Below are 16,440 nucleotides of genomic sequence, written 5' to 3' on the forward strand. Positions count from 1 at the left end.
CCCCGTTCTGTGCTTTTTGTTCATTCCTTTGCCATAAAAATTATTTTCTTGAAGTGTTTTTCTTTACTGACTGCAGGGACTGCTTTGCTACTTAGAGCACAAGTGAACATGCAGGAGAGGGATTTATTGCTGACCTGGATGTCTTTACTGCTGTGTGGTATTTAATCCTGTCTATATTTATTAATGGAGAATTGCATGTACTTACCATGGGGCATGGTGTTCCTGTTGCCTCATGTGTCACAGGAATAACATAGCCTGCTGTGTAACAAGGGCTCGGGGCATCTCTGCTTCCTTAAGTGTTGCTGTTTCTATGGGATAAAACCTCAGGATCTGCACCCTGAATCCACCAGGAAACAGAAAATTCCTTTTGCAACGTGAAGAAATCATCCTCTGCTTTCTGCTCCCAGCAAGAGAAAGAGATGCCTTGAGCTGCCGGAAAACATCAGTGCCAGCCAGGGACAGCACTGGCAGCACTCTGGGGCATCTGGAATAGACTCTGGCTGGATGTTCAGGTGTGATGGAAGAGGGAGGGGGAAGGTGGGATGCTCAAGATAGGCCTGTTTATTGTAAAAAGCTCTACATCAGAAAGCTGCAGAGTTTGAAGGCCTTAGACTCACAGCAGCTGGGCAAGGGGAGTGCAGCTCATGTATATCAAACACTGAGCTCTGTGTCCTTGAGTTCCTCAGAGCAGGAGTCCCTGCCTGGTCCCAGCGATGTGTGCCTGGCAGAGCATCCCTCCCAAAGGGTTTTCCATCCCTGTGGCAGAGTGACTTGGTGGTGGCTGTCTGTAAATGCCCAGCAGGCTGGCCTGGGGAGAGGGCTGGCAGGTGACATCTGGACTAGAAATTGTCTGCTGGAATGATTTAAAATGGTGAACTTTTGCAGAGGGGCCTGGGCTCTCTTGTGCCAATAGTGGGACAAGTTTGTTGAAATAATTGTTCTCCACAGAGCCAGGGAGGTGGAGAAGTGAAGAACATATATCTCGTTCCTGTATTGGAACAGGCTTGGCAAAATCGTGTCCCTGAGTACTGTTTCAGTTCAAGCCATGAACATTTTCTCTGGATGTACTGCAGAGTTTAAGCCTGGCAGCACTTTGTAGTTTGGCTTTCACAGAGCAAAGGAGAATATTTCAAATAACTGGATCTTGTCAACATCACAGGAACTTTTTAATTGATAAGGTGATACTATTTACAAACCTGTCATGAGAGGTGAAGGTGCTAACTTATCACACCATTATTAAATGCTGTATTACTTTTGCATAATGTTTATATTTCAGCTTCTCCTGGTTTGTGTGCCTGCACATAATGCCTCAGGCTGGGAAGATGACATATTCCAGCTTTTATTTTCATATCTGGGAAAAGCAGTGAGGATAAATATAGGGTAAGTCTGGAAAGGGAAGGTGAAGGGTCTCTCTGGAAAAGACAGCAATGGACCATGGCTGTTAGGACAAAAAGGATGTAAAGAAAGTGGATTCTGACTGGATCCATGAGCCCTGACCAAGCCAGTGGCCATCCCTGGCTACTGACTCTTCTGAGAGCCTTGCTCTCCAAATTAGGCACCACAATTAATGTGAAGGAGAAATCACTTGAGCGTGGTTTAATAGGAAACCAACATCATATTTTGGGACAAGGTTATAGAAATCCGTGCAATGACAACATCTAAAGGAACTGTTTCTGCTGGGGAAATTGCAGGCATAAAAATCCCAGAATGCAGAAAATTTTGAGGGCAGGCTGGATTTTTCAGTCTGGATCTGTTACTATTTACCTTTGTTGTAAGCAGGCTTTGGTCCACAGTGCCTTGGGGCTGCTGAGCCCTGGGACTTGGCTGCCCACACAGCCCTGGGGTCCATCCCAGCTGGACCACACGAGCCCCAGCCTTTCACTCCATTGCTTCTTTCCTGAATTCAAGTGTCTTGGTGGAACAGACCTCAGGAGATCACAATGTAGAATTTGTATTCTCCTGATTGGCACTGCTTCAGATCTGCTTTGCTGATTTTTTGACCTCCTGGCCTGATGTCTGTTCTGTATTGCAGTTGTTGATGCAGAGGAGGGCTAAACTCGTATCTGTAGCTTGGACCTTGGATAGAAGTGTTATCAACACACTGCCTTCAATGCTGATGGCATCTAAAGAAGTCCTGTAGGAAACAGTTGCTCCAGAGGAAAAGTCCTGTTTTTCAGGCTTCTTCAGATCTGCTGCCTTGGCATGGAGCCAGAACCAGGAAATCAAAGTGTTAATTGGGTGAGGGTAAATGATGTCTTCTCTTTCTCATTCAGCTGAGTTTCTGTGTTGAAACTGGTTGTTCTTGACTTCCTGTGGGTTGTCTGGTAGAGGGATGGGGACATAAGTTTCAGTTTGTCTTTTTCTGTGGCTTTTATGCAGGGACACCACCGGAAGGCTAGCTTGAATCCAGAGCGAAACCTGTGAAAGTGACAAAAGCAGTTAGATGGTGAAATGATCTTTCTAATTGCGCAGAGAATGAACAAACTCATGACTTGGTTCTATCTGTGAATGACTATGGAAATAAATATTCCTGCTGAAATCAAAGGAATGAGGTGAAAAGCTAAATGCATGAAAGCATGGAGGGAGGTGCACCAGGAGTTTCTGATCAGATTTCCTGATTTAAGTATTTTAAGTAAACATAAGATCAGTGAAATGGCAGGGAGTTTTGATGTGCTCAGTAGATGGTGCTGGCCGTGCTGGTAACTGCATTTGTGAGACACAGAAAATCTGAGGAAAATATATGCATTTACTCACTGGGAGCTTTAAAAAAAAAAAAAAAACAACCAAAATCCTATGATAACTAAATGAGGAAGCTGTCTGCTTTCTGAGAAGGGAGGGGGAGGACATGTTTGTGTGCTTCATGTTAAATACAGTTTGGGTGAATGGGCTGCAAAACTCTTCCAGCTCACTGCAGGACGGTGTTTGACAGGCAAGCCTCGCAGCATCGCTCTGGAGTTGAACACCGGGCTGCTGCAGTCCAGTGTGCTGAGAACCATTTGTTACTTTTGAAGCTCGCAGCGAGCCTGAGGAGGGAGGGCTGGGGAGGTTTTGGGTGCGGGATTTGGCACGGAGCTCCGGGCAGCCGGAGCAGCTCCCTGCGCTCTGCATCACGCAGAGCAAGAGGGACATCTCTTGGCACCATGGGGATGTGCTCCTCGCTGCGACACGTCCCGATGGCACCTTCACAGGCACCCCTGGGCTGCTCCAGCCTCCCACCCTGGGGCTGAGCCCAGGGCTGTGCTGGGGGTGCCCTGGGGAGAGCAGGAGGCTGAGCCAGCCCAGCATCGGCTCAGCAGATGCAGTGCAGGGATTGCAGAGCCCTCCCTTGGGAACAGGATGGTCTGCATGTGGAAATGGGTGTGCTGCTCCTGTGCCTGCTGCCTGTGCTTTATTCAGAGACAGAAAATGCTGCGGGCTGGGTTAACAGCTCAGAGGGCACCCATTAGCAGCACAGGGTAAGTTAAGTTGTCTCGTTGGCCTAAGGACTGCAGTTGAAAATCATAGCTGTTCTCACAGCCAAAGATCTGTGCTGTTTTCAGGCTGAGATTTTAGTTTTCTCTGTGCACACATGCTCACACTGCCTCACCTCTGGTTCAGGCAGCAGTAGATGATGGGGTTGTACATTGTCGAGCTCATGGCAAGGAGGAACACTGCGAGATACACCTGCTGAATGTACTTCTGCTGGTAGATGTCTTCCTTGAAGCTCCCCAGGATGAAGTATATGTGATAGGGCAGCCAGCAGACAGCAAAAATGATCACCACCACCACCATCGTCTTCACAAACTGGGAAACCAAAACCAAGGGGTTATTCCTGGGCTCTGGGGGATTGGGCTTGTTGGGGCAGTGGGAAGTGCTGGTGTCACTTTGAGCCTGGTTTGCCCTCCCAAAGTGGTGAGTATGGAATGTAGACCTGGACTGCTGTGGCAAAGAAACCAACCCTGGTGATGAAAACTGGGAACAGAGAGGGAGTGCCCTGGCCGTGGAAACTGGGACAGGGAGGGAGTGCCCTGGTGATGGGAACAGGGCGGGGGTAAAAGCAAACCTTTCCCAGAGCACCGAGTTCCTCTGCAGAGGAGCTGCTTGTAGCTGCACCAGGGAGGTGTGCAGGGAAAGGAGATTGCTGCTCTCACACTGGGACTGCTCCACCCTGTCCAGAGTTTCACCCTGGTTTATTCTATGTGGATTCTCTTCACTGTCTGAGGGCTGCTGGCAGCCAGCCTGCTGCTGTGAGCCTTTCTTCCTTGAAGGCTGGCTGGTGCACACAATCACCATTTTTTTCAAACTTGCAGGCTAATGCCCTTTACCCCAGACCTGAAATATTTTGTTAACCTTTCAAGCCCAATCCCACAAGATTTTATGTGGAACACCAGCTCCATTTTGGAACTGGAGCCAGCAGGGCTGGTGTGCTGGGGGTGATGATACTTAAGTTTCACTTCTGACCTTTTTTTTGGCATTAACTTGGTGTTGGTAGTGGACTCTGTTCAGGTGGTTGTCTGGAGCCGTGCTGCTCCACAGAGTAACTCCAATAATGCTGTATGCAACAAACATCACCACTAAAGGCAGCAAATAAATCAACACGATCACGGCAATGTGGTACCTGAAAGAGAAGAACAGGCAGTTTTTCACAGTCAGTGTGGCTCTTGGAGAGCTCCTGCACAAACTGTTTTTTGGGTATGTATGCTGGCTCCTATTAGTGAAACCACAAAGAAGAAACTTTGCCTGTAATTTTTGTTACAGGCACTTCTGTCAATAGCAAAATATCATCTCTCTTGTGGTGTGATGAGGGGCCCTTGGGCTGAATTCCCTGCTCTTTCAAGACACAGGAACATCACTGATCTTTTAGCAGAGGGTTGCAGTCCAGGGCCACCTGCACTGAGCTTTGCTATCCCCCTACAGCCAGGGGAGAGAGAGAGAGGGTGGTAAAAGTACAAGCCCTTAAATCACAGGTATGGGAAGGGAATAGTCCAGAAACTATAGAGTCACTTGATGGATGCAGCAGTGGCAGCAGTGGAAAAAAGCCAGATCAGGGACTGTGAAAGGCATCTGGCTGCTAACAGGGTGCACAGAGATGCAGCCAGTGAGGAAGGGACGTTGCCTGTATTTGTGTAGCTGGCTGTTTTCGTTTGTGTGAGCACACACAGTTAATGTGCCACCAACAGGCCACTCAGTCACTGCTCCAGCTGAAAGCACTGGCATCCATCCCCTTAGCTGCATTTTAACCTCAGCCCTTTCTACCTTTCCATGTCACCCCACAAACTTCTGCTGGTCCCTCAGCTGGGGGCTGATTAGTTTAAGCAATCACCATTTATGGGAAGGGAACAACCTGCTCAGTCCCTTACAGCAGCTGTCAAATTAACATAAACAGAGTGAAAAGTAGGATTAGGCAGGAGGGCTCCGGCACATGCTGCTGGCAGTGTCCCCAAAATGCTGGGGGGTGCAAATGGTCTTTCTCAGTCTGACAAGGCTCTGGGGTTATTCCTCACATGAGTGCTTTGCTCTTGAATGGGTGTTGGGGCCTGCAGCGGTGTTTGTGCTTTGGGGTGGCTGCAAATACCAGACTGGTGGCTGCATAAAGAAAAATATTATATTTGTGAGATGTGGCACATTTGTCCCTGCCTGTCTTCCACTTTTTCCTACTGTGCTCAGAGCAGTTCCTCTTTTGTAGGTCTGATGCTGTGTGTGGAGTGCAGCAAAGCCCTTTTAGGGTTCCCATCCAAGGGAGGATGGGAGCCTAAGTTTGAGCACATGTAAAAATAAACTTTTAGTCTTGTATCTTTGCTACTTTGCTGCAAAGTTAACCTGTCACCAGAAGAAAAATCCTCTGTGGTTTTCTTTACTCTGGTTAAATGTCTATATCCTTTATAGCCAGTATTTTTCAGGCACTGGCAGTCAGTAGTGCATCGTTTGGGGTTTTTAAAATTATTATGATTTTTATTTTTTTATTTCCTTCTGTCATAATTATACACATCTTTCCTACAGAAAAGGATTTTCCTATGTTCTGAAGTCTAGAAATCTTGAAAGATGGGTTTATTCAACTGCAAAGGATTCAGAGGACACACAGTCAACACAGGAACCCAGCTCTCAATTTTTTTTGTTGTTTTTCTTTGGGTTTCTTAGTATTTCTTTTCCCTGTTATTTGGACTAGTATATGAATGGCTACACATGGCTTTTAATGTTACAGGGACTTCTGTAAGCAGCAAAATCTCATCTCTCTGCTGGTGTGATGAGGGGTCCTGGGGCTGCATTCCCTGCTCCTTCAAGACACAGTAACATCACTGATCTTTTAGCAGAGGGTTGCAGTCTCGCAGAGGACACACAAATCAATTAACAAAATGCATTCAGAGGACACAGAGTCAACACAGGAACCCAGCTCTCTTTTTTTTTTTGTTGTTTTTCTTTGGGTTTCTTAATATTTCTTTTCCTTGTTATTTGGACTAGTATATGAATGGCTGCACAAGGCTTTTTCTCCATGGCCTGTGCTGCAGGCATCTGTCCCAACAAAGCCATCACTCAGTAAGATTTCTGGGGAGCAATGTCTCCCACTTCCTTTCTAAGGGAGATACCAAAACCTGCAGGTCTGAGGCTGTTCAGGGAGAGAGAGCTGGTGAGTGATGGATTGTGGTCAGGGGCTGCTGCTCTCCAGCTGGAGATCCCAGAAAAAGGACCTGCCCTGCTATTGCCACACTCAGGACCAGCCTTTCCAGCCCACAGGGGCTTTGTCAGCGTGCTGGGGAACTCATTTGAATCCTTTCCATGCCATGAATGTGGGAGAGATAAACCTCATGCTCTTCATCTGAATGGAATAGTCACCAGTGACACATGTATTAGTGGTTATCTGTTCTCCCTCCTCCTCAATCCACAGGAGCCTGGCACACTGCTCCCCAAAAAGTACCAGAGGATACCAAAAAGGAGCCCCCAGGAGAGAGCATCACCCAGCATGAGAGGCTTGAGCCTGATTTTACTCTTTGCTCAGCTGGGAACAACTGGCAACCACTGTCTGAACATGCTGCAGCTTGCCCAAAGTGACACAAAGGTCGTGGAACTTGGCACACATTAGTGTGAAAATCAGTTAGTTTGGTAACAGCTGAGTTGAGGAGGCATCCAGCTGCCTGCCAGAGATGAAGACTGAGCAGGGAAAATGTCTCACATGGATGGAGCCTTCACAGTGGGCTTTGGTTTGAAAAATTGTTTGCACTTTGTTAATTGATTTGTTCCTTTTCCTCATTTCTTCCATTGCTACTTTGTATAAATATGATTTGCTTGATTAATTTCTCAAAGGTGCATGGCGTGCTTTGATTAATGAGTAATCCCAGCAGATCCCCTGAATGCAGGGTATGGCCTGCTTCATCTGTTTGAACAATCTTGCTTTCAAGCAGGAGGAAATCGCTGTGAGGCTCAGGAACCTTCAGGAGTGCAGATGTGTGCCCAGATAAATATGTCTATAAAACCTTAGGATGTTTGAAACATGCTGCTCTCAGGTTTTATTTTCCTTTTACCCCCACAAAGGGCAGCATAATTTTTAACTAATTATGTGGCTTCTCATCATTTAAGATACCCAGTTTCCTCCTGCCTGATGGAGGAATAAAATCCAGAATCTTTGAAACTAGGATTTACTGATTGTTTAGAGACTTTTTGCACTGGTTTCTCTTAAATTCCCCAAGCCCTGTATGAAGGGTTTCTAGACATTATAACCAGTTTTCAAAGCAGGGGAGGAGGGCAAGTTCAGGATTGCCCTGAACCACGATCACCTGGCAGCTTTTTCCACATCTGGATGGGCTGCCCCAGCCCCACCCCCCTGCTCTCTCCCCCAGCACTCTCCATATCCAGCAGTTTGGAAGTTATTTTCCTGGCTAACTTTAGCCTGAATCGGGAGCTTTGCCGTGTCTCTTACGCCAGCTGGTGCCTGGATCCAACATCATCAGGCCAGACCACGATGCATTTCAGGGTGCCGTTGTCCACGGTGATCTCGGCGTAGAAGCACTGCGGGAAGGCGAGCCCGAATGCCACCAGCCAGATGAGCCCAATGATGACTCTGGTGCTTCCAGCAGACAGCCGGGGCTTGAAGGGGTGAATGATGGCCACGTACCTGCAAGAAATGGGTGTGGTGCTTTCACAGGGAGATTGGCAATCTGTACAACAAACACAGCAAGTGTAAAACCTCACCAGGAGCGAGTGGGCTCTATTAATACAGACATTTTGACAGGTTCCAGGCTGTAAATAATAAGGAAATAAATCCTTTCTGGAGAGAATGATTGCAAGTCTTAGGGCAGAATATATTAAACCCACGTGGATGGATGGTTCTGGTGTGAGGAGGAAGCAGACTTTTATATCCTCTGCATACAGGCTTTGCAAGCATCCCCCTTAAGGAATCTTTCATAGAATCCCAGAATGGTTTGGGGTTGGAAGGCACCTTAAAGATTACCAAGTTCCAATCTCCAGCCATGAGCAGGACACCTTCCACTATCCCAGGCTGCTCCAAGTCCTGTCCAACCTGGCCTTGGACCCTTCCAGGGATGGGGCAGCCACCACTCCTCTAGGCACCCTGTGCCAGAGCCTCACCTCCCTCACAGGGGAAGAATTGCTTCCCAATATCCCATCCAACCCTTCACTCCATCAGTGTGAAGCCATTCCCCCCGTCCTGCCACTCCAGGCCCTTGTGAAAAGCATTCTCGCTCTTTTATTGAAGTTATTTTTGCCAGTGCCTTACCAAAAAAAGCCCAGCCAAGCATGCTTTTTCTTCCTAATTATGTCCATCTCTGATGCTTCATATTAGCACAAGAGCAGACTGGGATTTTGAGTATCCTTTACCCCGATTTTTTGCCCACTGATTTTTAGCTGTGGAAAACTCCTGCTCTCTGCCTCTGTCTGTGCCTCTGTCTCTGCCACTTGTGCTGGCAGAGGAGGGAAGGGCTGACCCTTTCATCCCCACCTGCTCAGAGCCCTCAGGCACATCTGACTATTGGATTACTCATGAGCCCTCTGGTTTTAAGTTCCCTGTGTGGAAATGTTTGGTGTTGTAACAAGTACACAATCAATTATGCATTTCTTGTCGTGGCTGTCCCTGTGCTTTGTCATGGTTGTAACAAAGGCAAAATAGAGTGGAAAATGCCCATTGCCTCCTGGTTTTCTTAGAAAAAATCTGACAACTTGTGCTGTCTCTTAGCCAGGCTGTTGGTAGGGAGCTCTGCCCAGCTGCTGCTGCAGGACAGGCAGCACAGTGAGCAATCCAGGGCTGCACAGCAGGGCCTTATTTAGCTATAAAATTTCCATGTCACCTCACTTTTCTTTAGATTTCCATAGGCAGTGCTCGAGTCTGCTCATTGAGGAATTCCCTAGTGGATATTCTCCAGAGTGTTTGCCCACAGAAGTGCCTGCAATGGTGAACTGTGGCCCTCAGTGAAGGGCAAGTCCTGGGAATAAATGATGCCAGCCACTGTGCTGTCAGCGCAGCCCGTGCTGCAGACATCAAAGGTGTTACAGGGCTGGCTGCAGGCTTTCCCACACTGCCAGGGGTGCACCCCTGAGGCAAGCTGTGATTTTGGGTGAGCTCCTGCAAGCTGGGAGATTTATCAAACCTGCTGAGATCTCCTGGCCCCTCTCATTGTGTGGCAGCACAGCCTTTGCCCTCCTGCTGCTCGTGCTCCTTGTGCCCCCTCTCAATGCCCCTGCGGCATCCCAGGATGCTGGGACTACAATCTTCCTCTGCTCCTCATGCATGTAGACAAAACAAGCTGAATTTTGGACCTTCTGGTGCACTTTCCAAGCAGGCCATAGGAGACTTTGCTAAGCAGAGAGTGAAACTCGAGCTGATCGATCAGGCTGATTTCTGCCTCCAGAGCTGCAGTGGGAACAGCTGCTCTGGGAATGGGGAGATGGAGGGATCCTAGACCCAGCAGTCAGCAATATCACCAGGGGCTTCTCCATGCCAGACAAAAGTGACTTAGAGCCATCACTTCTCAGCCTCCTTCCTTAAAATAAACCACTTCAGAAGATGTTTTTATAGAAGTTAAACACCGCAGCTGGAGTGGACACAAGTTCTCTTAACAATAAATGGAAGCGTCGAGTTTCCAGGAGACAGTCAGGATCTATTTTAAGGCTAACTAAAGAATAGCTAAATATGGTTTGCAGCGAGGTGCCAAGTTCTCTTTCTGATCTGTGCCATGTAACTAAAGAGATTTTGGCTATATAGGTGCTTTCACCAAAAATCCCTAAGGAACAAGAGTAGGAAGACATGACAACAGGCTGAAACAGCTTTTAAAAAATATTATTTGTCAGAAAACATGTATAAACTAGCAGCTAACAACAAGCCTTGATTTACAGCCAGGAGCAGCAAAAGAGTATTTGAGTCTTAAAACTGAGCTGCCATTGATTCTGAATAGGGATTTGCTTTCATCTGGACAACTGCAGACTGACAAACACATCCCTCAGCCCTGTCCCCAGCTCCTGCACAGGTTTCAGCGGGCGTTACACGTGAGAAAAGCCCTTTTCTCCCTCCCAGCCTGTTTATCCGGTGAGATTGGTGTGTGATTGCTTCCTGAGGCTGGGTGTGCCGGGCTCATCCCAGCTGCGACCCCGACGGCTCAGGCAGCAAAGCGTTTTGGATGGCTCCAGAGGGAGCTGGATCCCAAGAGCCCCGGTGGATACAGGAACCTGAAGGAAACTGCAAAGTCAACAGCAGGGTTTGATAAAGGAGTGCTGGTATTTCACTCCTTTATAAAGGAGTGCTGGTATTCTGCCAGGTCAGGCTGCCCCAGGGAAATCCTTCACCCTGAGGCTGCAGAAGGAAGGGAAGGGAGGGAGGAAGGGAGGAAGGGAGGAAGGGAGGAAGGGAGGAAGGGAGGAAGGGAGGAAGGGAGGAAGGGAGGAAGGGAGGAAGGGAGGAAGGGAGGAAGGGAGGAAGGGAGGAAGGGAGGAAGGGAGGAAGGAAGGAAGGAAGGAAGGAAGGAAGGAAGGAAGGAAGGAAGGAAGGAAGGAAGGAAGGAAGGAAGGAAGGAAGGAAGGAAGGAAGGAAGGAAGGAAGGAAGGAAGGAAGGAAGGAAGGAAGGAAGGAAGGAAGGAAGGAAGGAAGGAAGGAAAATAACCACCTCTGCCTCTTGCACACAGCATTGCCTTTAAGGGAGGGAAACTCCCACAGGCTTTTCGCCACTTTCTAGTAAAAAAGAGAAACAGCTTCATGCTATTTAACAATGAGCTGTAAACACAGTCAGACTCAGAAATTAAGGCTTAAGTAAAAGTGATTTGGCAGTTGGAAGTGGATTTTATGAAAATACCAAATTGCCCCAGAAGTCAAATGGTATCACTGTAATTACTTCCCTCCATCTCGGAATAATCAATTCTAATGAACCAGGGGAGCATACTCTGCCATTCCTAATCTAATTCCCATTATTTCTGATGGTTTGCTGGACTCACAGCAGGATTAGGGCTGCTGATAGTTTCAGCAGCCTGCAGCATATTCTCCTTTTTTTGGATATATCCATCTCATGGTTTAAAAAAAAAAACCCAACAAAGCCACATGAGAGTTTTCAGGATAACTGGGAAACAATTTATGATCAATAATGTGGGAACAACAAAAATACCAGCCACTTCCACTCGTTACAGATTCGGGTGTGATTCAGACCAGGGATAAAAAACCAGATCACCCCATAATTAGCATCAAACCCCACAGTCTGGCACTCCTTACACTTTGCTGATAAGGCACCTGACAGAGTAGGGGCCAAACTATTGCAATGATTTTTTTTCAAGACTTACAGGGGATCTTTTTGGACCCCATCTTCTCCATTCACCTCTTACCTCTCTGCAGCCACGGCTGTCATGGAGTAAATGCTCACAAACACTGCAGTGATGGGGAACCAGTTCTGAAACCTGCAGAATTCCTCACCAAAGTACCAGACATTGTGGCTGGCATAGATAAAATTGAAGATGGTGTTGAAAGCGGACATCAGCAGGTCCGAAAGGGCCAAGTTCACGATGAAATAATTGGTCGCCGTCCTCATCCTCCTGTGAGCCAGAATAATCCAGATGATGGTGGCGTTGCCAAGGATGGATGTGACAACGATGAAGGAGTAGGTGATGGCCCACAGAGCAATCCTCCAGCCTGGCTGGCTGAACTGGGTTGCCCCTGTCTCGTTGCCGCCGTCCTCCAGGGAGCCAGCCTGGGAAACGTTGCTGGCGTTAAAAACGGGAAACACGCCCATGGCTTTTCACTTCTTGCAAGTGCAGAAGAAAGTCTTCTGGCATCTGCTCGTTTCCTTGCAGTGGATGCTGGTGTATGAATTTCCACGCATTTAACCAAGTGCTGTTAAAAGGACATCGGGATGAGCTGCCTCATGTCCTCTCCTCCTGTTTTCCAAGTGATGCAATGCAGTTCCAGCAGGAGATGAGCGATGCCAAGGGCCTCCTCCTTCTTCCCTGGCATTTTAACCTATGCTTGAAGAGAAAAAAAACTGAAGAACAACTCTCTTCTTCAAGTTTCTTTTTCCTCTATAAAAGGAATTTTAAAAAGGGACAGGAAGATGTTTTCCAGGCCAGCGGCAAGTGATGTCTTCCTTTAGATTACTTTTAGGGACAAGAGAAAATAAACAGAAGCCAAAAAACACTTCAGTCCAAGTAGAATTTCTTTGTCAGGGCAGCAGTTTTCTAAAGCACCAGGTGTCTGAACCCCCTGAAGTGGGACTGAGGATGTTTGCTGTTCTTTCCCTGTGCAACTATTAAGCATGAGGCAGGAGTTCACTGGGATAAAATCTCAACAGGTTTTAAGGGCACTTTGAAAGGAGGTGGAGTCTCTTGCAGGGGAGAACTAAACAACCAATTTGACATCAAATGAAATGTGGCAAAGTGGTGCGTGAAGCTTCCCCCTTGCTGCACTCAGTTAGTTTTGAACAACCTCTGCAATGGCCACGCTGCTCTGTCAGGATTTTACAGGCTTAGTGCAAGGGTAGTTACTTCTCCAGGTTTACCAGTCCTGAAATCCTCAAGTTTCCAGGACCCTGCCTGACTTCCCATGAGCTCTCACAACAAAAGAGAAATTATATTTGATGCAATTCAGTAAGATCTTTCCTTTTGGATGGCTGCATCCCCTTTCCCAGGGGAAACTTGGTGTAGGAACTTGGTGATCTCATGCACGCAGAAATTTTGGGTTCTTGTAGGAAGGAGGAACCCCTGAGGCTGCTCAGAGCACAGCGCTCCTGCTCGCTGTCAGCTTAAAGCAAAACAAAAGTGACACTCCGAGGCTGAGATATCCAAGAGTACCTGGCACCCATTCATGCCTGCTCAGCTGGGAGCTGAAGGGGTTTCAGGTATGGAAAGCTGCCTTCAGGATTCAGAGTGCTGGCATGGCAGTAGTTTTCCAGCTCCTGCAGCTTGTGCCAGGCTCTCCTGTAACAGGGCAGTGTTTATCAGCTCAGGATCCTTTGCACCAGCTCAGCCTGGAATCTTTCCTTGCTTCATTAATTTCTGGAGGCAGCCTTGAGTTAACCCATCACCTGAGCAACTCTTTCAAGCAGGTTTTCTCTGTTACAATATTGCCCAGGTGTTTCCTCCAAAGAAATCAACACCTGCAGCCCTGCATGTAATGTCTCCTCCTCTTCCCTGCAGGCAATCCCTCTCACTTCCCTCCCCACAAACTGAAAAGGTACACTTGTGCACATCTTCCAGAGTGCATTGCAAAGCTCTTCCAGCTGCTTCTTCAAAGGCTTACACCTCATTAAACAGCTTAGGCACCTTCCACCTTCTGTACACAGTTCAGGAAGGCTGTTCATGACTTGCAATACCAATTCAACAGCTAATAGTGTTCTTCAATTTTTTTTTAATATGCTGTCTGAAATCCCTGCAAATTTGAAGGAGAATAGGAGCAAAACTTTCCACATTTCACCGGGAGTGCACTAAAGCGCTTTATCATTTAAAGTAGAATGGAAGCAAGTGCTTAGAAAAAGGGCTGCACTTATTGACCCTACAGTGGGGAAGCTGTAACCTCCCTCGGCTGACTTTGAAGACATTCAGGGTGCTCAGGTTTCTTAGGAAACTCCTTTGAACCATCTGCCCCAGTCCCTGATCTGTTACTCAGGTGATAATGGAAGAGCAGCCTTTGGTCAATATTTCATCGTACGAGTCAGGAGGGACTTGCCTTCCTGTATCCACACCCACTCCTTTTATTCCTTTCTGGTTGTGCATTGACAAGGTTATCATCCTGGAGCCTGGCCAGATTTAGTGTGTGCTATCAGCCTTTTGACCTGAAAACTGGAGCAAGCTTTGACACAGCCTGGCTCCAGATTCCTCAGGGAAGTCACATTTGCCTGAGACAGTGGGTAAAACCTGCCTCACCAGTGGTTTTGGAGTTACACCAGAGAAAGGGACTACCTGAGAGCAGGGGGTTTGGGTTTGGCTGGTTTCACTGTTGTTTTTATTATGGGCAGGACTCTCAAGGCCAAACGTTACTGTGCTGAATCACCAATCTCAGGTCTGAGCAAAGGGTGAGATGCAAACAAAATCTGTGGGTCTGCAAGGTCAGGAAGGGTGATTGAGGGGTGTTTTGTGCTTTGGAAACATAATACAAGGTGATATAGGCAGTAGAGGCTTTAATTGTGTTGCAAGTTGGACTCTGCTTTTGGAGGAAGAACCTTTGGCCAGGGAGCAGCTCTGAGAGCAGGACATGAGGACCACGAGCATCCCCCTGGGTGGGGGAAAGTGCAGCTGCCCTGCAGCTTCCTCAGCCAGACCTGGGCTGGAAGGAAGCAGCAAAATTGCCTCTGGTAGCACTGAAAAGCTTTGGGTCTTTCTGGCATGGTTTGGTGCAGGGCTAGCTGTAGTTCATTTCTTTCTGCAGAGCTCCTGAAGCCCTGGAGCAAATGCTCTGCAGTCCGTGGCTCTTGGTGTCTTCAGGACAACCCCTGGCGATCAGTGAGGAAATGTGGAAGTTACTGATACTTAATATGAACAAAACCACTGCTAGTTCTGCTGCTGGATGGTGCCAGGAGCAGATGCTGTAATGAACAATCTGCCAGGCTCTTCGCTGGAAAACTGCAGCCCTGTGCTGCACTGGGCTCAGGGGGAGAGAACACAATTACAGTGGACCCTTAGGCAGTCTGTGAAAAATGTGTATTTTATGATTGGCTTTTCGCAAGTATTAAAATTAATATTATATTATGCTAGAAAGTTATGCTATATTAATTTTCTTAAGTAGTGTATTAAATATAGTTTTAGGTTATAACATAATGTTAAAATAGAAACTGTGCTATGCAAGATATTTGTTTAAGAAAGGACTCGCACCAGATAGGAGCCACAGGACACCTAAATCTTTCAGAGAAAGGGAATTTATTGCTCCCTTATCAGCAGAAAACTAACTTCTTCCCACCTTGCTCAGACTGGAAGACAGCATGAGGATTAAGAGGAAGAAGCTGACAGTGACCAGACAGAATCCTGTGTTTGAATGGAATTTATGCATCATGTGTGAGGTGTACGAATATGCAACAGGCAATTGTTTTTAAGGGTTAATCCTCTGTTAACGGGGGTCCTTTTTCGGGCTTGTGTTGCCCAGAAAAAGGTACCCGGACGTCCATATCTCTTTGTTTTTATTGTCTCATATTGTCCTAATCTCAAATGTTCAAATTTTATTATTCTAATTATATCACTATTTTTATAACCATTTTATTACTATCAAACTTTTAAAATTTCAAGAACAAGTGATTGGTGTTTTTCACACAGTCCATAACATCTTACTGTAACCACCATTTGCTGCCAAACTATGATGTTTGGCTCCTCAACTCATAACTTTTGTGTCCAGAAATCTTGCCATCTGTATAAATATATATATATAAGTATATATATCTGACAAAGTCTGGGATTCAGGAAAAGAAAGGGATTGCCCAGTTATTGTCGTGCAGTTTCAAAACAGGAACTTGTTTTGATACACTGACTCAGTTCTGAGGGAAAACAACAGGAAAACAGATACTCCTTTACTCAGCTTCCCCATCCAGCAGGATGTGCCCTGAAATTTTATGCACAGGAATCAGCACAAAGGACAAGGTAAGGTAGTAAAAAAGTCAAACCAGAACAATTAACTTAGTTAAACAGTCCAAGAAGGAAGATGCCTAAGTGACAAGAACATGCTTGGATTTGAATGACACCCCTGGGACACGAAGACCATGTGACAGACACTAATTCCCAGCAACTACATGTGATGGGATTTCCAGCCTGCATGCCATTGCTAAGTGCCAGGGATATTTGCAAATCTCTCTGGAAATTGAAACTGTTGATATTTTAGAGGATGAATGCTCTAGGGACATTGTATTTCTGTCAGAAACATTAGAGGTGAAGAGCTGGGAGTGTCCTGGGCTGGATTGTTTTCCAGAAGCAGAATGCAGTAGCACTGCAGGCGATAGCAATAGTACTTTTAATAATAGAATTATCCAGGGATATTTTTTAGCCTTTAGAAACGAGACTTCG

The 16,440-nt window shown here is 46.8% G+C and overlaps 1 protein-coding gene across 1 annotated transcript; it reads right to left on the bottom strand.

Annotated features, from left to right (window-relative positions):
• Nucleotides 1–3,582: 3,582 nt before the first annotated feature.
• TACR2 (tachykinin receptor 2) lies at nucleotides 3,583–13,745 on the bottom strand. Its single transcript, XM_064429766.1, has 4 exons — nucleotides 11,791–13,745; nucleotides 7,892–8,086; nucleotides 4,441–4,597; nucleotides 3,583–3,783 (listed from the first exon to the last, which is right to left on the bottom strand). Exons 1-4 carry the CDS (start codon nucleotides 12,192–12,194, stop codon nucleotides 3,583–3,585), a joined length of 957 nt encoding a protein of 318 aa, XP_064285836.1. The 5' UTR covers nucleotides 12,195–13,745.
• Between the last annotated feature and the right edge of the window lie 2,695 nt (nucleotides 13,746–16,440).

The sequence above is a fragment of the Passer domesticus genome, chromosome 8 (genome assembly GCF_036417665.1).
Source record: "Passer domesticus isolate bPasDom1 chromosome 8, bPasDom1.hap1, whole genome shotgun sequence".
NCBI lineage: Eukaryota > Metazoa > Chordata > Aves > Passeriformes > Passeridae > Passer > Passer domesticus.